This window comes from Acomys russatus, chromosome 8 (assembly GCF_903995435.1).
Source record: "Acomys russatus chromosome 8, mAcoRus1.1, whole genome shotgun sequence".
Lineage (NCBI taxonomy): Eukaryota > Metazoa > Chordata > Mammalia > Rodentia > Muridae > Acomys > Acomys russatus.
In genome coordinates this window covers 41298410-41322009 of record NC_067144.1, presented here as the reverse complement: position 1 = coordinate 41322009, position 23600 = coordinate 41298410, and the positions used below count along the sequence as shown (strand labels likewise).

The 23600-nt window shown below is 35.6% G+C and overlaps 1 protein-coding gene across 1 annotated transcript in view; it reads left to right on the top strand.

The window, feature by feature from the left end:
• LOC127192792 (ephrin type-A receptor 6) overlaps positions 1-23600 on the top strand; it is an 877103-nt gene that overhangs the window by 573375 nt on the left and 280128 nt on the right. The window contains exon 7 of the mRNA XM_051150102.1: positions 8656-8818. Within this exon, the coding sequence (XP_051006059.1) occupies positions 8656-8818 (163 nt within the window). The remainder of the gene's footprint in view (positions 1-8655; positions 8819-23600) is intronic.

Sequence of the window (23600 nt, the reverse complement as noted above, 5' to 3'; positions counted from 1 at the left end):
CAAATTCTGGGATTAAAAGTGCACATCAACATGTGTGGCATAAGTATTAATTTTTAGGTTTGGCAAATAAAGTCCTTAGCTGCTGTTCACAATATTTCTAGGGAAACAAGTTGGATACATGATGCCATATCATACTATTGAATGTTTTAGTGGAGGTGTTTATTTTTGAGATTGTATTTAATTATAACATTTATGCTTTCCCTTTCCTCCCCCCAAATCCCACTATATAAAACTCCCTACTTTCCTTTAATTCATAGCTTCTTTTGTCATCTATTGTTACTTTATTTATATATATATATATATTTGTATGTAACCTGTTAAATTTATATAATGTTACTTGTATATATGTTTTCAGGACTGCCCATTTGGCACAGGAAATTCAGTTGATATGCTCCTCTCTGGGGAGTAAAGAAAAATCATTTCCTCACCACTCATTTGAATTATCATTAGTTGATGACACCTAACTTTAGATCACTATAAGAATAATTTAATAAAACTTGGAAAGTTAATAAAACGCAAGCATTTAAGGGTGAATTATAAGTGATAAAATTATTTCTTCATTCATACTTGAGGAGACTACTGTGACAGCTGGCTCTATTCTATGCCTAATCATACAGTCTTAAGCAGTACAAATATAAGTGCTTTTATAATAATTTGCTTTTGACTCCCTATTGATGATTACTCTTGAATCAAGAGAGATATGATAGATATTTTCTGGATTCTATAATAACCTTTATACTTTTACATTTTACTTTATCATTACAGCAGTCTTGGACCCTTGAGATTGGTATATACATCCAAACTTCATGGATGAACTAACAGTACTGATCTATTCCTAGTACTAATATTTTGTAAGGCTGTGCTATAATAATCTAACCATATTCCCAGTAGAAAATTTTATCATTAATTTTACTTAACTATATATATATATATATATATATATATATATATCTGATGAACTAGTTTTTAATATCTTATTAAGATTAATAGTCATTTCCTTTGCTGAACATTTAGTGTACTAGGAATGCATCAGATTTCATTTTATATGAATCACGATACAAGTTGGAAGAAATACATGAAAGAAGGCCATGAATGTGTTTCACAGTAATTTGTGATCTTCTAGTTTGGATTACTAGCAGTAATCATGGGTTGATTGTAGTAAATTACAGCTTCAGTATATTAAATGACACTTCTCAAGTATAGCCAAAAAGTGCCTATATATTTAAAATAACTACGTCTACAATTTTCTTACTTGTGCACATTTTAAAATTTTGTCATAGCACAAAAACATTTAAGAGTACTCTACCCACTGCCCAGGTATACTTAACAGAGCCCCCCACTCTTTCTCTTCAAGTCAGGAACTTCTTACACAGTTTAAAAAAAGGAAGAGAAAGGAAAGCAGAGCGTTGTTGTTGTCGTCGTCGTCATCGTAGTTGCAGTAGTAGTTGTTGTTTGATAGCTACAAAGTCCAATTGTATATGTTCTTGATATAACGATCAACATGCAGAATGCAGAGTTGCATCTCTCAAGCTAAGGAAGGGTAGAACCAGAAAGTGGAATTGGTTTTTTTTTTTTTTTTTTCTGTGGATCTTGACTATAGAATCAATCACCCAGGAGAACAAAGCTACAGGCCTTTTAGCTCGCTCTTACCTCTTTAGCAGTAAGCCATCTCTGCCCCCTTCTGCTGCTGGGAGAGGTCGCGGGCACATGGAACTGCTCAAATATCTACCACCAGAATTGTCAATTTCAGTGACATTACCAAAAAATATATGGGTCTCGTGATAATGTCATTCTAGGACATTCCAAAGAAAAAGTTTTACAATAGAACATTTATCACTAAAACCAGAGGCTTATAATAGGAAAAAGTTTTAAATGTCACTTATAAAAATATTGGATTAAAATTTTAGTTAAAGTATCATTATATACAAAATTTTCATTTAAATGTGTAATGCTGTGTCCCTAACAAGTCAGTTTTACGGTAGGAATAAAATGATAGTTCACTAAAAATTTATAGTACATTAAAATGAAAAACATACAGTCAAGTTGACAGCAGATAAATTTTTTTATAAACATAGCTGAGTTTAAGCACATAAGAACAAAAGCTAATTCCTGGCAAACAACTAAATCAGACAAAATTGCAATAACAGCACAATTTAATGTTATTCCAATAAATATAATACTGAAATTATGCTTCTGTTTTAATAACTACTGTATATATATTTTATTCAAGATCTTAGTAATGTGGCATAAAAGGAAAATAAATATTTTTTCTTTTTTGACATCTATAGTAAAATATTAAAGATTTCAGAATATAAGTCTTGTTATTTTTGCCATATACTTAAATATTTGGAATCATGTGTCTGAAAAGTGGAATTTTTAATTTGCTACTGCATATGTAAACTAAAAGTTGTACTTTAGATAAACTAAGTTAAAGTCTGTTAATTGATTCTAAAGTTTTCCTAAGTGACTCTTTAGAAATTTCTCAGTATACAACACTAACAAGAATGCAATGGTGGTTTCCTGTAGTTCAATATTAGCTAAATGTAGCCTGTATTCTACACAAACTATTGGGCTTATTCTAGCAAATAACTAGGTTATGATTTAGAAGGACATTTTCTATCTACTATATTGATTATTTTGGGTGGAATAAATTTCTTTTCTCCAGAGAACTTTAAAGGATACATAGATTGATGCTTAGGTCCAATCAAAGCAACCTAACACAAGAATAGAACATATTCCCTTTTATGATTTCTATGGACAGAGATGCTACACCTTCAGATATGGCACTCACTCTACTCATTTGTTACAGTGTTATAAAAGTCTTAGAGATGGAGTACCCTTGAAGTCATTTCTTGAGTTTTGACATTCTAATTAAATCCAAGAAAAGACTGGAAAGCCAGCCAGGATGCTATGTTGTAATATGTTTAGTTATGATTCTATGCCTCTTGAAAAGCTCTGCTAACTAAAAGAAGACTGGTATCAAAGGAGAGATAGAAAAAAATTAAACCACATTTCAATATTATCAATTCTTTTTGTTTCAGAAAATTATTTTGAGTTCTAAAGAATGTGTGTAAAACATCTTGGCAGTTTTAAAACACTATATACGTTTTGTTCCTATAAATACTGATACCTTGATTTCTATATGTTTATAAAAGAAACAAAGAAGTCAATAGTATTATTAAGTATACATCTAGTGAGTCTAGCTGATTTAAAACTTAAAATGTACATTAAATTTTTAAATTAAAGACATGATATCTCTTAGAAACATGACTAGATCCACATACCTTAGGAAAAGCAAACTAGCTAAAGGAAAACTGTCACACTGGCCTTTTGGCTCAGAGTGCTCCAGGGCCTGCAAAGAGTGAGTGACAACTTAATGCATGTTGTAGAATGAATGCATTCATAGAAGTCTTGCTAAGGAATGCTACAGAAGCAATGTCAACATCAGATGCAAAACGGGAGCAGTCTAACCCAGAACTCTATATCTTGTGGTCCACTGAGCCTGGGTATGCTACATTTGACTAGAGAGAAATACAGAGAGAGCAACTGAGCTTGCAGTTTAAGTTTCAGTTTAAATCATATGCTACTTCCAGCTCTAGTAAGAGTGGATTTTTAGTTATAGTAAAAAGTTGCCTCCTTCAGAGATAAAGGTGTATTCAATTTTTCAAGAGGATAGAAAGTCCAGTGTAACTTTAAGACTACATTCTCAATAAAGCCTTTGTTCTCAACACCTCGGAAGGAACAATTTAAACTCTAGAATCTTCTTATCAGAAGAAATTGTAAATAGATGCTGACAGCTCTGGAGAACTATAAATGAATGTACTATTTAAGAGTGTCCTGTTTTATGTACTGAATGACAACATTTTTACACTATTTTATTTTGAACTTCTAGTTTTGCTAATAGTAGACACCATGTATAGATTTTATTCTGTAAAATGATATTTATTACACAATATTAACATTCACTGTTATTAAGTGTGTTTTCCCCAGAATTGGTGCTATTTTCTGTGTCTATCCAAGGAGATGTTGTAAAACTGTCTCTTCCCTTGTGACCAGCATGCATCACAGGATGACTGTCAGTGCCCTGGGCAGTGAACAACATGTGTACTGACCAGAGTTCAGTGTGCAATGCCACTACCACAAATGGAGATGAGTCCATGGGGATAGATTGTATAAGTTCTATACGTAGAAGACTTTACAAGTAACAATCCTGGATCTGCCACAAAGCATATCTTAAAGTCCTCTTGGGAAATTAGGAAAATTGTATTTTGGATATAGCTAATATGGTACTTAATATGAAACTCGGAAAAGAGAGAGAGTATGTGTACATACATACTTAAAGTATGAGCTCATAGGTAAGCTTGAAACAAGTTAGAAGGAAGCACAATCAACACAAACAAAATAGGCAGAGGGAAGATAATGCTTTACAGTATAAGCAGGTATTAAATGATATAGGCAAGAATGCAAAATTAAGAGGAAACAAATCTATATGTTACTTCCAAGCTCTAGAAATTACAAAAGAAATTAACATTAAGAATTATCTGGCCATGGCTATAGAGACAAACCATGTCTCAAGACAAAACAAAACAAAACAAAACAAAACAAAACAAAAAATCTGGAATGGTGGCACAAAGGTCGTGGGAGTACCCAATCAATCTCTGAATGGTACCCATGCCCAACACTTCTTGGGTGGCCAAGAATCTCAAACAAAGATAATGCAGAGACCTAGGAAAATTCAAATACTACTGTACTAAAATTTATGAAAAGTAAAATAGAAACACACACACACACACACATGCACACACACACATACACACACACATACCCCAAATGACATTCTGGATATTCATAGATCAATGCCTTGCTCAACCATCATCAGAGAAGCTTCCTCCTACAGCAGAAGAGAATAAATACAGAGACCCACAGCCAGACATTATGCATAGAATGAAAGACCTTCAATCGTTGATCTCTAAATGGGGTGTCTCAATCAAATCTCTCCCTTCAGGGGTCAGGGAACCTGGAGGAAGAGAAAGTGGAAAGAAAATAAGAGCCAGAAGGGATGGAGGACACACAAGAAAACAAAAAAGCAGGCCCTCTAAATCAACATGAGAGATGCATATATGTATCCACAGAGACTGAGGCAGCATGCACAGGTTATGCATGGGTCTGTGTCAGATGGGGCTCTAGAGCTGAAAGTACACATGGATGGATGCGTGCCCTATCCCTAACCCAGAAGCTATCTCCAATTGATAACCATTTGCAAACAAAAACTTAGCATCCTCCTTGGGAGTCTAATAGGAGAGAATTACTCTTAGGGACAGGTTACCAGTAGTAGATGGCAAACAGAAAATAGAGTCGAAAAAATTTTGTGGGTTTCCTATCATACAATTTCATGACAGGGCTTGTCTTTTTTCCCTCCAGGTCATTTGCATACATATTGTGACTTCCAGTTTAGTGTTTTCATGGGATTATTGAGTGTGGAGCAAGTGGGCTTCTGCATCCATACTCATTTCTTATGTCTTCTCCTGGGATCTTTTCCTTCTCTTTGTTTTGTCCAATTCTAATGTGTTAGTGTTTGGTTTATCTTATCGTCTGTTTTATTATATTATGTTTGACTAGTATCCATTAGAAGCCTAATGCTTTCTAATGAGAGACAGAGAGGAGGTGGACCCAGGTGGAAGAGATGTGGGGAAGGAACTAACAGGAGTAGAGGGAAGGTGAGCTATGATGGAGATATATTTGATGAGAAGAAAATCTGTTTTCAATAAAAAGGAGAAAAAGAGTAATAAATGATCATACCTTAAAAAAGAAAAAAGAATGGTCAGGGAGTTCTCCTACAGAGAAAAGATGAAAAAGTATCTGTTTAGAAACAGTGAAATAAATTTCTCAGCAAAGTCAACAACACTCCTGTCCTACAACTAAGAATTCTGAGTCACGGTGATGGCGCTCCTTGAGAAAAGCGTGTGCGACTGCTGTATTCAATTCCTTCTGCTGGAATAAGCAAGGGGTCGGTCGAGCTGTCTCATGTAGATGTGGTCTCCACCTCAGGACAGCCACTTAGACTTGGAATGTGTAAGTCAGAAAAAGAGCAACTAGCCAGTGTTCTGAGATAATAATGGCCTGTGCTTGTAGTAGACAAAACCTAACTTCATTTCCCAAGTGTTTAAAGCTCCTGAGAGGAAAAAGTCCCCTTCACAGGCTGTCCTCTGCAAGAAGCTAGCAGCAAGTTGGAAGCTGGTGGTGAATGAAGTACATTTAACCACACTACCTGCCTGAAGATTGTTATTCTGAGTAATTTGTGCAAATAAGATACCAGAAAAAAAATTCTAAAAGCTGCCTACAGTAGGCATCCTTGACTCTGTAACTTACTAAATAGGAAATTACTGTTTAGCTTAAGTTTTAGTGAAGCAACAGAGACAGTGTATAATTGTTTAGCAGCATGTAAGAGTAAACTTTCCTTTCCACGCCATCTGTCTCAGGGAATAAGACAAAATTACTTAGAATTGTTTTACACTTCTTCCCATAACCACCATTTCATATGGTAAGGAAACAGTCAAGATACAATATAACTTATCTGTTACAGGAAAATTTTATCACAGGTGGAATGTTTTCCTCCTGCACATGAAATTGAAAACTTTTAATGAACTGGAAATTTCTACTTGAAACAATATGATGAACAAGCATATTTCAATTTCTCTATGCTATGGTGTTTTTAAGCCCTTGACTACAAATGTCTTGACATCAGCTGACTCCTGCTTTCAATTCTTAGCAGAGGATTATAGTCATCAATATTTTATAGACATGGTCTTGTTTCCTTGGCTCTTGTGCTAGATGCATAGATTTCTATTTACTTTCTACTCTCAAAATTACACACACACACACACACACACGCACACATTCCCAATTTTGTATATTACTTATAATATTGCTGTAGTTTGGTCATTTTTATAATTAAATTTTATTATGTGAAATAGAGATGAAAAATCTGATTACTTGGTTCAGACACTGAATTACCATATAGTATGTAAAGTTATGAAAAATAAAGCCATGAAATTTAATAGTAAGCTTCCTGTTGATATTTTTTTCTCAAAGCAACATAAAGGAAATGATTGTCATAGTTTTAAACCTTAAGTCATCACCCGCAAGTACAAGGACCTTGACACATTCTCTTGTTTCCGTAAATGTATAAATTTTTATAATCTTTTCTTAGTCTAGAAAGTCTCTTGAAATACTGAAGTTTTCAGGCCAACCATATATGTGATCCTAAAAACACAGACAGGATTAATCATTAAATGAGTCCATCTTTCACAGGAATTTTACATTTAGACTAACAAAAAACAAAATTCACTTTGGAACCTGTTGACTTAGGTTGACCTGTGTATTGAGAAAAGTTCTTTGTACAAATATAGATTGGCTCTCCCTTACCTAATATTCTTGAGCATTCCAGATCTGGATTTTTTTTTTCAATTTTTGGATATTTACATAAACATGAGCTATCTTGAGCATGGTATCCTGTCTTAACTCAAAATCCATTTAAATTTCTTATGTGCATACCTGCAGGTAATTTTATATGATATTTTCAGTGCATCAGCGTCTTGACTGTTACATATCACATGAGTTCAGATGTGAAACTGTCAGCATGTGATGTCATGTCAGGACCTGAACAGTTCAGCTTGAGGAGCATTTCAGAGTGCAGAGTTTTAGAGTAGAGAAGCTTGTGTTTTACAGTTTATTATAAATGTCTTATTAAAATACAGATTTCTTTTTAGATGAAAGCTTTATAACACCAAAACAGTAGAAGTTTATTTAATTCATCCCCCACCACCATGGTCTTGTGAACAATCCCTTACAAAAGCAGGTAAAATGAGCAATTCTGTTCTGATAGAATGAGGGAGAGAGCCCACTTAAAAGAACGTGAACTCACCAGGTCATTCAGATTGCCAAAGTAACCCCATGTCACCTTAGCTGGATACAGTAGTTAAGCATAAAACCAGAAGACAGAACCATGCCTCTGTCGAGGTCTGTCTATGATTTCACTGGGGTTGTAACTATTCCCTACCTGTTGTCATTGCTATTCTATGGGCACAGTTCGAAGTCCATCTCACAATCACTATATACCTTGCACATGTCTAGAAGTGGATTCTAGCATCTCAGTGGGAAAATCTCATCATTTTATTTATTAAAATCCACATAGTAGTGAAAACTTCTAAGGAATTAGAATTATAAACAGAAGAAATTGATAACTACATAAAGACTTCAAACTGTAAAAACCTATTTCTTTTTTATTTCACCCAACGTCTACCCAAAGGTCTATGCACAGATAGCCCTGGTATTTTGTCACTCACCACCTATGAGTATTATGTAATAGATTCACGATTCCTGACACTAATGCCTAATCTAGTGTGTCCATGGTGATGAAGAAGAAGCTGCTATTCTGTTGAAACATGCTCTCTGGCCATCACTAGTCCATAAGAGTCAAAGTCTAAATCACCAAAAGTCCAAATGTAGTTAAATTGTGGAGACCCATGCTTACATTTCTTTCAAATCAATATATTTTATATGCAGAGCATCAGTCCTCAGTCTCCCTGGGGACCATATCTAGGAAATGGTAGGGTCACACTGCCTTACTGCCTTTCTCCTTTTTTCTGTCCCTAGGAGCATGAGCAGCTCACCTATTCCTCCACGAGGTCCAAGGCCCCCAGTGTCATCATCACAGGCCTCAAGCCAGCCACCAAGTACATATTTCATATCCGAGTGAGGACTGCAACAGGATACAGTGGCTACAGTCAGAAGTTTGAATTTGAAACAGGAGATGAAAGTAAGTTTCACTCAAAGGTGTAAAGTAAGATGGTAATTTAGGACTATTCCAGTTGCCATGATATTATAAAGCCAGGTGTCCCATTTTTTAACCACCCCTTGAAATGAGAAATAGTTCATAGAAGTATCCACACAGTCATTTGAGGCGCTGTTTTGACGCTAATCAATAGGTACCTCTTGAAATACCTTGCTCTAAAAAAAAAAAAAAAAAAAAAAAAAAAAAAAAAAAAAGCCATAAGGTGTCACAAACTTGTCCCTTTATATAGAATTTATCACACACATTGCTACATGGCATCATAATAGATGGTGTGGGTCAGATTGTTTACCAGTCCTGACATCATGATACAATACTAATGAAAATTAGGAAGATATAAAGCCAGGAACCAATGATTTCAGAAATCAATTCAAAATATACACATTTGACTTGTTGTCTCAGATCGATAAAAACAGTGGTCAGGAGACACATTCCACCAATGTGTACATTGCTAGATTAAATATGGATGCACAGGCTTTATGATGGACTCACATTATTCCCACGGGCTCAGTATACCGAAAACCAGAACAGAAGATGAAGGCAATAAAGTATATCATGCATTTAAATCTCTTAATAATTATAAACCCAGATATGTTAGTGAACACAGAAACCTATCATTCTTTCAGCGTTTTACTGTGCTGGACAGAGGTCAGCATCAGCATCCTTGTCTAGTCACTGCAGGTGCCCCAGAGGTTTTGCCTGAGGTCTCAGCGCCCAGTTCTCTTGTTGTTCTTGGTTCAGAAGCAGTCCTACATCACCCTCCCTTCCCCGGAAGCCTTTCTGACCCCTCTGTTGGGAATCAGAGCGCTTTACACCATCTTGGCATATGCTACAAGTCCAGTATCTTTAATCCAAATGTACCTGTTCATCCAAAACTTCTAGATGGAAAGCCGTGACAACATACATGGCCGTAACTCTTCAATGTGCTCTTGTATCCTGCGGAGCCTCCCGTAAAGCCTGTAGGTTATGTGTTCTACACATTGCGAGCTGAATAAATACTACAATAATTTGTGACCAACTGACCAACTGTGTGACTGTCAGTTAATGCAGACTCTTTTATCTATATCTCAGAGCATCCTGTTCTGAAATTAACATGAGTGAAAATTTACAATTGATTTCAAGTACAATTTTTACACCATTTAATCCATTTTCTTATTTGACTAGATTTCCAGATAAATTTACCTTAGTGAGTTTTCCTGAGACTGCATTTATAACATAACAATTCCCTACTCAAAAGTGTGCCTTTAAACACTAGATGAATTATTTCACTGATAAAATAAAGAGAGCTAAATGGTTGTTAAGTTTTCTAAGCCGGGCAGTAAGCTTTTAACCAATACGAATACACAAACTAACTATTCAAAAAAGATGGACCTAGGACATGAACATAGAGCTCTCAAAAGAAGAAAAATAGGTTACAAAATATCTTAAAAAAAAAAAAAAGTTATACTCCCTAGCAGCTAGGGAAATGAAAATCTTAACAATGTCGAGATTTTATCTTACACCAGTGAGACTGGCAAAGATCAGCAGCACAGCTGAAGACAGATGCTGGACACAATGTAGTGGATGGGGGCCTTATTCACTGTTGGCGGGATGGCACACCACCACAGTCATTATGGAAATTAATGGATAGAATTCTTGAAAGGCTAAAAATAAATGTACCATATGACCCAACTTGAAAAAAAAGGTAAATACAAAAAAGAATACAGCCCCCAAAAGATAGTGGCGTGATTTAGTGATGGCTTTGTCTTTGCTTTATACTTCGGCTATGCATGACAAGTGGTTAAGGAAAAATGGTCAACAGGATACGGCAAGCATACTTCCTTGAATAATTACATACTGATTGCACTGTGCAATTGTACTTGGTGATTGATAAAATGTATTCTTAATGACTTGAATAAGTATCTCGATATTAAACACCTACATCCTAAGTATTCTCTTTATTGGTTAACTTGATCCTTCCCTTAAAAATCTTTCTTTTTGCTACATTGGAATTTGTATTTGATCATGTAACAGAATCATGCATACTCTGACGCCACTGAACACAGAAGATTTGGTGCTGGCTTAACTCCAGGCATGTGCACAATTCTACCCTGAACAATTTACACAAATCATTTCCTTTAATTCTAACAGCACTACTCTACTCCTCTTTTCAGAAACATAATTAGTTGCATCCATAACTGTATACTAAGGAGTGGAGGTAATAGATGAAAGCCCTGGAACTGGCTAACAATAGCACCAGAAGACACTGTTCTGAGTATGAAAATGACTTTAATTAAACCCTTAAGAGACAAAGTATCTGAGAAGAATCAGAAACATGTGCTTCTCTAAATCTGGAGTTTAGGTATGTGAAATGGTTCCTAGTCAATTTACAGCAAAAGGAAAACACATTTAAAGGCTTATTCTTCATTGTGCTAGCTTTGAAATGCATTTTAAGGCATGCTGTTTATGCTCAGAAGAGAATTCCAGTGAATAATGTCCTGGTAGAATGGGGGCAGGTTTGCCATAATTTAATAATATGGTGATATGCACCCCAGTTGATAGCATCTGTCTTTTCCTCTTCGTGTTCTCCTAGCTCATGTGTGAATTTTTATAGCTTTTGTTTCTCAAGTAGTATATGAACTATTATGGTGTCAACTTTATTACTAAGTTCTCCCTTGTGGCTTCCATTTAATTAACTAACTTTATAATACACTCATAGAGAAGGGGTAGGGCCTGGGGGATTAGCCTCTCTCTCATTTGATAGCCTGTTTCAAATATTTTAAAGTAAGCAGAATAGTTTACTGTTCTGTCCTCTTTAACTGTATCCATTTTATTTTGTTCAGGCTATATTTTCTTTTAAAAAATGATAAAATAAAAAAGGAAAAAAAAACAAAATGGATTAATTCTTTTTCAAAATTATGATGCTCTTAACAATTAATAACTACTGTACTCTAAGTGATAGTAATATCCAAAGAATGATCATAGTAATACCACTTAATTTTCAGGCAGTGCCTTCACGTATTTACTAATTCATTCATTCATTCGTTCATTCATTCATTCATTCTTGCATCATTAGAATAGTCTAATAGAGAGTATTTAACATATATAAAGACTATTAATTATGGTTGCTATATTATACAACTACCTCATTAGCCTTTGTTTCTAGTTTTGAGAACAGCACCATTTCATATGTATACACGGAGAGATATATTGGTCATAAACTGATTAGTAATAGGTATTAATTGATAAGTATCTGCTTAGCTATATACATAGTAACACATTATTTCTTATATTTTTATGCTAAGCATATATTTACATATTTTACCAATGACAGCATTTATTGGTTTCCAGTTTTGTACTGGACTTGTTATTTACCATGCTTTATCTCTTTCTACTTTTGTTAGGATAGAGTTTAAAAAATTAGAAAAAATTAGATAATATCACTAAGAAAACAAGAATATAACATGTTCTATGTGGATATTCTTGAAAGACATAGGGAAACAGATGTAGATGATAATAAGATTTTTCTCAAAATTAAAATGAAGTGATACAATGGCCCCAAACACCAGTAAAACCGGTCAAGTGCAGTTCACTCTGTGAGATAAATGAACCTACAGAAAATATGAATCACCTCAAACTTTTTAATGTCCTCATAGTCAGAATTCTGAACAGATGAAAATTAAAATTACAAACTATATCACTAATATTTTCCATATCCTTAACACTACTTTAAAACATATTTCATGTTATAAAATAATAATTTCTTTATAAAATTTTAATGAAATTGTTTAAAGATTATGAAATGGAATATTTAAATCACTGTCTATATCTCAAAAAGCACTTTATTTTAGAATCATAGTATATAACTGTATAAGTGCATACTTAAATACAAATTAAAATATTGTCTGTTTATATCTATGCTGAATTTTTCTTTGCACTCTGGGAAATAATCTTCAGGCTATCCAATGGAAGCTGAGTCCATAGTTAAAGGTCCACACTATTGTTGAAGTTCTCCATCTATTTATTGGCCGTTTACTTCTTGCCTTGGCCTAATTGTTATCCAGGTGACTGGGAGAGCCAATACAATCCTTTTCCCTGAAAGCGTGAATTAGACTTTGCATTTTTTCATTGAGTAAATTTAGGTTTCACCTGTCGGTTACATAAACCAGTTTTTGTAACAAAAAAGCCACATTTGTCAGCAATTTTAAAGGTATAGTAACTGAGTCTAAGTCACTGACTAGTTTTATATATTATAAAATAAACATGGAAATACCATATGGCTAGATTAACAAAGATAGGAATTGCTGAATAGCAACAAGATTTAAAAGGACCATATCCTGTATTGAGCATGTATAGCAAAAGTGGAATATAGATCTGAATGAACGGCCCTAATCACTTACGTATTTTGAAAACATATGTAAAAATTAGATAATTTATCGTTGTGTGGTTAGAAGCAATTGATTTACTTGAACAGGGTGCTAGTGAGAGTGATTCTGAACACTAAGGTACAAGCTTGCTTTTAGTTCCTTCTTTCTTAATGCATTCTTCACTTATCTAATAAGCTATTTTTTTCCTAAGCTCCATATTGTATATATTTAACCTCTAAATCACTGGTGATTAAATAGCTACATTTTATTGAATGAAATATGAACTATTCAAAAAGTATTCATTTCTCTCCAAATCTAATCACAACAGACATCACTTTTCTTCATTTCTCCTCAAATAAATGTGGCTCTGTGAATGTAGGATTGTTTGCTACTTCAAACACCAAGGGTTTGTGATGTTATCATATCTGCGGTCCTGCAAATACTTACAAATGCACACTGCTGAAGTTCAGACTAGCTCACCTATTTCTTGACATAGTCTTGATGAGCAAGAAACCGTCTATCTTTAGGAGACTTTCTATAATAATTTATGCACCACCTAATTTCATTACTATAGTAAGCTTCGCAATAAAGAGACATATCACTAGCTTCTTTTCTATTGACAGACCAAAACTAGAATGAGTCATGTATATGTATGATATATACAATTTTAGTTATAAATTACTTATGAAATTTGAGAACACTTTTGAGTGAGGGACACAATGTTTTTATTAATCATGTATTTCCTTCCTAAATTTATTTTTAAAGCCTCTATTCCATTTGACCCAGTCTGCTGGTTCAAACACACTCTGCACTGCTTCAGTTGCCTAGAAAGAAATTAGCTACAACATTATTAACAGCAGCTAGAAATTTTAGAATGATTATTAATGGTGGAGCATGAAGCAGAAAGAAGACCAACTGACCCTGGTGGAACGATAAAAAAGTTAATTAATCAAGTAGGGGGAATATTTCATATTTATGAGTCTACTCAGAGAAGGACAAATTCCAGGGCATAACACATTAATCTGGAATGATCTCCCTATCAATGGTGTACTTCCTGAGTTAGTGTCTCCATGTAAAGAGAAGAATCAGTGGAAAAGAAGACTTTCCTGGTTTCAGTTTTCAGAATACACAGTAGTCTATCTTATGAAGTAATGAAGTTTCTTCCTAATATAAATGCGCAGTAAAGGTAGGACACTTATTTGCTAAGTAATAAAGGAACTTCCTGATTTATATGGAATGTTGAGACAGAGTCTAATATAACTTATGCCATTGAGACTCCACAATATGATATTTACTGAGTTGTAATTGTTTCTCAAGCACTATAAAGAATGTTGTTATTTTACCAGATGTATGGCTCAAAATCCAAAGAATGTATAAAAGCAATATATTTATTTTCCATGGACAGTAAGTGGTAATAGCATTAGGCCTTTGTATGTCAATGCTTAACATCAAGACAGTCTTACTTTTTCTCCTTCAGTATTTCTGTTTTTTTTTCCACTCTACCATTCCTTTTCATTTTCTACATGATTGGTTTTTCTTTGCTCTCATTCTTTAAATCCCCTTAATTGATTATATTCCTCTCTAGGCAAGAATAACTATTAATGTAAAGGCAGATGTTTAGGACATATAATATTTATAAATCATCAAGCATAAAGTTTAAAGAGCTATGAGATGTTTTCATTCGGTTGTTTGTATTAGTGCACACATCATGAGCTAAACACAATTCTTTAAAAGGGACAAAATAATTCAGTTAGTTTAGTTTACTTGTTTATGCAAGATGTAGAAGAAGAGTGACTGTCCAGAAAATGGAAGTCTCTTTTTAAGAAAAATTGTACTGCTAAAAAAAAGAACATGTGTAGTAATTTTATGTAGATCAAGTAAGGATTTTAAAGGATAGAAACTAGGCTTATGTACCATGAGACAGATTGAATTCTTAATATGAAAAATATTAATGATTATAACTTGCTAAATGGCCTGGAAAGAAAATCATTATCAATTAGCAGATACTTAAAAGTTGTAAAACGTGCATTTTAGAGTACAATGTTAAAATTTGGTTCATCCATAAAAGCAAGGTAGCACACAAGTGAATCTACTGATAAAGAAGATACAGGGTGATAAAAATGAAAAAACACAATTCATATAGTAGCCATCACACATTGACTAAAAGTTGTTTTTCTGTCCTGTGGGAGCAGCCATTTCTTTCGCTTCTTTATTTTTTGGTGTGTGTGTGTGTGTGTGTGTGTGTGTGTGTGTGTGTGTGTGTGTGTGTATTAAGACAATTTCAAGTAAACAACACAATATGATCTGAAGTCTTTATTGTATCCATTAGGTACTCAGAAATTGTTCATCTGGAGCTGAACTATGAACTCTGACCAACATTTCTTTATTTTCTGTTTTTATTTTTATACCGCTTATGTTGCTTTACATGTAGCTGGCTTAAAAATGCGTTCTGTGAGGGACGAAAGGACTAATGTCACTCAAGAACACATTGTCAGTTATTTCCAGTTGCTTCCATTTCATCATTCTCCACACATGCTTCCATTACTCACTATTATTTGTCTCTTGTATGCACACACTGATGAGAAGCCATATGTGGAATGCTCAGGAGCTTCAGGAAGCTCACCTGGAAGCCACATTAGGGAGTTACTCACAGAGTCCCTTATGTCATTCATGAACTCTGGTTCTAATTCTACTTGGTTTGAGATGGATTTTCTTCTCTCAGCCATCACATAAATTGTCTAAATTTTTTTGTCAAAGTCATTTGACTTTAAACCACTGGATTCTTCTAAGGAACAAAAAATCCTTAGAAGACTTGTCAATTTGCTCCAAATTTAGCAGGAAAAAAAAATTGCTCAAGGTAATAGTTAAAGATTTGGAAACATTCTTCGTACTATAAAAATCTGCATTATCGGCTGGTGGGTGTTTTAATGGCACAGTTTAGTTGTTACAAAGGCATCAAGGGCAAATGATTAAAACCTAATCTTTCATAATGACTACATAGAAGCCACCACAAAACTACAGCACACAGCTGAGCTGCAACTGGTACCTCACCTCCACAGAAGCATGATCACAAGTGGGATAAAAAAGGAAACAGGCGGGGAGTATTTACAGAGGCAGTTATGAGGCAGTATTCAAAGGTACGAGGGGACTTCCTTTACTGTTAAATGATACATATTTGTGATACACAGCTATGGCTGTGTAGAAAAGTCTGGAAATACTTGGTGTCACAGCGCAGCTGTGAGGAAGCAAGAGACTACAATGGCAGACAATACAGGTTAGGTTTATTTTAGAGTTTTCCCCCTGTTGAACTTAACCCACATAGTAGCCCATCATTTTTCCGAACTGATACGTTTGACCTGAATGAAATTAGTGGTATTTTATGTGAATTATATAAATGTTGACTATCATACATGTCAAAACATAATGGCAAAAAAAAAAAACATATTGGCACACTTAAAGCTTAATACTCTAAAATTTCTTAGCGTTACTCAGAAGTAAACTCACTTAAAGTAATACATAGCATCCTTTTTTTTTTTTTTTTTAATTTGTACTAACCCAAAGAAAATCATCTACTTTTACTTTTGTCTTTCTGGGAATGTATAATACTGAATGGGCAGATTTTTAAAAATAAACCTAGGCAGAACTCCACAGAGGCATGTGTGAAGAATTAAGAAGCAAATGAAATGTTTGCTACACTTCACTTTTCCAAGGTATTTCGCTGTATTTTATATTATTTTATTTGGAAAAATCACAGAAGCCCTGTAAAAGGTTTAGCTGTGTGTGCAAAACCCCCCAGTGTGTATCTGGGAACACATTATTACACTATAAGGAAAAGCCAGTAGCAGGGAATGCCCACCTTGCTTCCAGATAAGAAACAGCTGAAATATAGTAAAATGTATTGCTTGCTCTTCTATGCTTTTTAAGAAAACTGAGTACCTTAAAAATAGTATTGAACTATTGTTATTTTATGTCTTAGATTTGCTGAATGCATAACAAGGAAACACCTTAAATAATTTTTCAACCATTTCAGCCTATTAAATAAATATGAAATGGTATAATATTACTTGCTAAGATAGAATATATAGAATATATACATACTGTCCGCATTATACTTTCTATTTTCATGCCAATATTTTTAAATGACACGGAGAGCATTCTAAATATCACTGTGTAAATTACCATGGAAACTTTAAAAAGTGGAAATTTGGTATATTTTATCCCTAAATTTAATAGAATAGCACCGGAAGTAAAGGACATTTGACAAAAAGCTATCATAGGCCATCTGATCCCATCTCTTTATCACTCCTTATGAGTATCAAATGTCAGCATGAACTTAAAGGAAACAAACTTTGTCTAAACAGCAGCCACAAAATTCTGATTTGAGGGTCAGCACCCTCTTTTGATAAAGCCTCTTAAACTGACTCATAGGACTAACAAGTTTAGGAGTGAGTATAAGATCAAGGGTCAGTAGTGGCTCAGGTGATATATATGGGTACAAGAAATGTAAGGTATTGTCAGTGCTCTACTTTATCTTGCCACTGAGGCTAAAATTTCCAGGTTTCCAGTTTTTCTTCCACCCCTCTGTAGTTATGACGATAGACAAGCTATCCAGGGCAAGCTTCCCATAAGAACTTGTCTAGAACCAAAACTAAAACATCTAATTATTTCTTCACCTTCATTTTAGCCACACTAAAAATAAACTTTTCCAAATATCTTTTTTATTGTCATCCTATAAGCTGTCATCATTTTGCACTTCCCTGGAGACTATTTTAGCCTTCAGAATTCACATACTGAAAGTGCTGGAACCTTGGGAATTATCAATTTAAATTCTAACTCATGCTTGCTTTTTGCCAGCATGCAAGCCTGCATATCTCTCCTTGACAGTTCATATTTGGTCTTTGGAATTTCAAGACACACTGAATTATGACCCTCTCACCAGAGCCTCCAGAGAAAAGCACAGCGAAGCTACCTCATGTCAGGCCTGCAGTGAAATTGTGCAGTGGCAGAAATGTTGGAAATTGAGTTATCTGGAAGACTTCATGAATCTAGGTGGAAGGGAAGTAGCGGAGATGTGTTAGCAATGCAAAGGAAGACACGCACATCACACAGTGTCACCGGCTTCTCTTGAGCTAGGCTACTTGGCTATATAGTGTAACTGGGGAAGACAGAATGATAACTTTAAATTAGACAGCGTAAGATGTAGTCTCTTTGCTCATGGAATCTGAATTCTATAGACTTCAGTTTCTCCTTAAGCAAATACAAATGTGCTATAATATCTTCATTTGCTCTAAAACTGGGAAATTCTAGGAAAGTAATGTAAGACCTGCCTCAAATCCCTCTGGACAAGCACCTAAACCTCCCAGTTGTAGGTTTTGTGTTGGTTTTTTTTGCGGGGGGCGGGGGGGCAGGGGTGGGAGTTGTTTGGCTTTTGTTGTTGTTTTGGTTTGGTTTGCTTTGGTTTTCTGATCTTTTAATTTTTGGTTTGGGGTTTTTTTGTTTTGTTTTGTTTTGCTTTTTCTGTTTGGTTTGGGCGGAGGGATTGGAACATAAAGAGTGAACTTTATCAGTTGAAGCTTCGGTCTCATTTACGGGCTGTACCGTCACCCACTCGACTCAGGATTCCTTAGATCATGCTCTGTGTTCAAATGTTCTGTATGTGGGGGAGATATCACAGGAACAATCGAGAACCTTTGCTTCTTTGCGTGGGGTACAGACACAATGAATAAACAATAAGAAAAATGCCTAATGTTACAGCTGATGCAGAGCTATGTAAAGCTGTAGAGAGACTCCCTCAGGCCCCAGGGGCTTATTCCGTCTGCTCTTGGGAGCACTACTGAGGGTTCATGGCTACAGATATTTTTCCCTGGCCTGAAAAAGTTGTGCGCTGCAGGATCATTCCAGCCCTCCAACCCCGGGAGCAGAGAAAAATTCAGGACTGCTCACTGTGCATTACAAAGAACCCATTGCTTTAGGGAGGCTCAACTCTGAAGAGACATCAGGGCTCCAGAACGCTCTGACATTTGCTGCGATCTTTGTTGCTTCCACATGGCAGATGCCCTGCTACATCGGATTCCTTCCTGCTTTCTACACACCCCCGCAGCATGTCCATGCCGATACACGCCCTCAACACCCTACCAAATGCAAGGCTGTTGTGCCTGCGACCTGAGGAAGAGCAAGGCCGAGAAGCAATATGAGACGTGTTTACTTTCTACACTCTGCAGTCCGACACACATAATACCTGAGCATTCAAAGTTCACTGTCACTATAGCTGTAACATACTGTAAACGAGACAGCCCGTGAAAACTTCATGGATAATAACCTTCTTCATCACGGGAAGACCTGAAGTACACGAATACCCAGAAAGAAATAAAAATAAATTTCATGTCAGAGGCAGTACCCACTCCCCACACTGTGGGGAATGAAATGTCCATTTGCTTTATCTGACAGGAGACTAGGTTCTCTGTATGCTTTATCCTTGGTAGGTGCATCGATTTGTGCAGGCCCCCCTGGGTCCAGATTCACCGCTCTTGATGATCTCCTTGTGGGACTCCTGAACCCTCTGGGTCCTTCCATACCCCCTATTCTACCATTCCACTCTCAGTACTCCACCCAGAGTCCTGCTGGGAATCCTGATAAGAACTCTGTTGCCCTTGCCAGCGATTTGATCACTTGCCCTTGGCAGGCACACAGAAGAAGGGGATGCAGGCTATCCAGATGAGAACTGACAGGCTGTAGTCAGATAGTAAGAGAAGAGGGCCCTTCTGTCAGAGGTCTAGGGGAGGGGAATAGAGTGGAAGAGGAAGGGAGGGTAGGAACGTGGGAACAGAAGATAGATGGGAAAGGATAACAATCGGGGTGTAAGATGAATAAATTATAAAAATAAATAAATATACAATAAATTAATTTCATACTAGCAACAGATCTATGCAATTCTATTTGGTAGATATTTTACAGATGGACAGATCTGTAAATAGAATAACTGAAGAGGAAATAGATATATATATATTTATATAAATACATATATATATTCACATTTTGTACTTGAATTTAAATTTTAAATTCCCATAATTCAAATTTTGATGCTAGATTTTTCTAAATGCCAGAGTTGGTTGTGTCACTGCGTTGTTCTATGCCTCAGCTTCCACATCTGGAAAATGGCAGTGAGAATTCCACTTGATTTTTAGTGTTCTTATGAGCATTGACTATTTAACAGGCTATATAACGCTCAACTGACAACAATCAATAAACATTAATTAATTACTGTTTCCATCCCTAAAATCCCACTCTAATAGCAATATTGCATTTTAAAAATCAAAACAATGCCCTGTATCTTCTTTCATGTAGACTCCAATAGAGCATCATTCAAGCCATTTTCTTATTTTTTCCCTTTGACACTTCTTTTCCATGGACATCATGGCTTTTTTTGTTGTTAGATTTTATTTAATTTTTATGAGTATGATAGAAAAATTAGTGGAATTCCCAGAATGTATTGACCTCCTAGAACTTAAGAGCTGTGGAACATAGTCAACAAATGAAGTTCCACACTTCAACTTCTGAAAGTCCAGATTTTTGCCAGCACAGGATGAAAAATACAAGGAGGAATACGCCAGGCCTATGTCAATACTATCATTCAGTGACTCAGAGCCACTGTCCCTAGTACATCTGCCATATACTAGTGTTGCTGTCAGTGTGAAAGGATGGAAAATCACCTGGGCGATAAGCCCACAGCTATGTCCTTTGGCTATTATCTTGATTTAGGTTAATTGATGTGGGAGGAGCCATAGTAACTATGGACCCACCATTCCCTAGGTGGGATTCCTGGGCTGTACACTACAGGACAAAAGGAGTTGAGCGCTGACATGCTTACATCATTGCTTTCTTCCTGTGCCTGACATTACTTCAAGCTCTTCCACGATGACCTACCTGGCATGACACACTATAACCTGGATCTGGGCAGAATGAACCCTTTATCCTTTATATTGGTTTGGTCTAAGCATTTTATCAGGACAGCAAGAAAACAAACTAAGCCATATGGTAATTAGATAACTTAAGGTTTAGGCTATTTTTGTTTTCCACAGCACAATTTTAAAACCTCAAATACTAGAGCTAGACTATCTATCTATACATAAGATTTATTTCACTTGTGTCTACTCATAACCATGGGCAGGTAAATAAAATCCTCTGTGCCCTGTCTGGTTTTGTGCGTCCTCTGGAACTCACTATGTATTCCAAATGGGCCCTTAATCCTAGTCCTTCAGCCTCTGTGTATAATACAACAACTTTCTCATTTAATTGTTGTGAAGGCTCCATACATTGATATGTGTGGTATGTTTAGAAATATGGATGTTATTAACAGCCATACTAAAAGCACTTGTTATTATAATCATAAATATTGCCCCTCTTCTAAGAGAGACTCCTTCATTGAATGTATTGGAATTCTAAAGGACTATCCTGAGCCATGAATCACCTGATACTCACCTTCATAAAAGAGGAAAGAAGAAAATTTAAAGTGAAGATGAATAAAATGTTGACAAGAGAAAGTCCTTGGTGCACTGACTGTGAAATCCTCTTCAAGTTGAAATGAACATCAATATGTGTATATAATATACATATATTATATATATATTTATGTGTGTGTGTGTATTTTGCATTGCAATAAATCAAAACTCAGAACTTGTAATTTATAAATAGCTCAAATTTCTAGAGACAGGAAAAGCTTATTATCTACATCTGTGCGGCATCTAGTAAGGCCAGAGTGCAACATATAGTGAGATAGGACAAGAATGATAACTCAACATGCCTCTTGTTTTCTATATTAACTATTATGGTGATGTGGGGTCCACTCACACTAATCTGGGACCTCACTCAAGCCTCATTACCTCAAAATGACCCTGACGGCAAATGCCATTACCACATGAATATGAAGGTTGGGTTTCCAATACTCAAACTTCCAGGGGGAAAATCAAGTCTTGAAAGGAGCCAAAATGACTTACTGCAGTTGAAAAATTCAACAGCCATCCAGTTGATTTCTTTAGACAGGAATGAGCAAACCCCAGAACAGCAAAGGTAGCTGTATTTTGAAAATTGTATATTGATCAGAAAAAGTATTAACTGTGTTGTTCCTTTTTGGACACAGTGGTTTGTTTGAAGGATTTTCCTTTTACCACTGTTAGACAGGCACTTTTGAGAATACTTGGGCTTTCATGAAATCACATTTTTTAACATTACATAATGACTGAAAAGAATTTTGCTCCATTCTTTACCAAATTATTCTAAGTCACCTAGCAGACAAGCAGAACACCAAATGGAAATGTACCCAGGAGACTTGGGTTACCTAATTATCTTCAGCATATATTTTTCTTTACTGTCATGTTCGTTATTGCAACTCTCAGTGCATTTTGAATCCCTTTAAACTATTAACAGCTCAGTCCTATCCATTAGGGACTCATTTCTCTCTATTTGTATTTATCCATCTTAGGAACTGCAGTTTTTATAACCACCTAGCTGTCTCTGTCATTTTTTTCCTCAATTCCCTGCTTAAATGCCAACAGGGATAGTAGATTCCTAACTGTATGAAACAAGCGCATGCAGTAAAGAAACCTCATGTAGCACACATAGTGAATTTTAAAGCTGTGCTCATGATCAGATTTTACCCCAGCCTTGAGATAGGAGAAATAAGATCAACCCAGTGGGCTTTCATAAGAAAAAAGCAAACAGTGAAAACAAAGCTAACCACTCCTACACACTGACCCGTCAGTTCAGTCAGGGAATGGGTATTATATTCCATGCAGAAGAGCTTGATGGATTATTTTACCTTTGCACTCATGAGTGATTTCTAGAATTTCCATAGCCCAAAGACATTTATATCCAAATAGGTAAGGGGCATTTCCAGATGATCAATAAGGAGGGAGCTCCAACAGCAAGTTTCAGACTTGTAAGTATGAAACTGAGGGGTCAGGACATAAAAGATCAGCTTAGAAAAATCACGAAGCTTGAAGGTTAATGAACTGAACTAGAAAACTCATCCTGCGTGAGGTATCCTCAACCCAGAAAGACAAATATGGTAATGTATTTGCTTCAGTGTGGATATTTACAGTTAAGACAACAAAAACCAAGCTATAATCCATAGAACCAGGAGGTTAGGAATAAACTAAGGGACGTGGGAGGGAACAGAGTTCATTAGGAAATGGGAATAGAATATTTATTTTGATGAATGGAGGGGCTGGAATGTGGGGATCAGGTGAGCAGGGGAAGGAGAGAGTTAATGAAGGAGAAATACGGGGAGAGACAACTAAAACAAAGGCCATTTCAAGAGTAGTATGGAAACATGAACACAGTATAAGCTTCTTACAATACATACGTATATAAAGGAAGCCACCAAATAGTAGGAAGAATAAAATTCC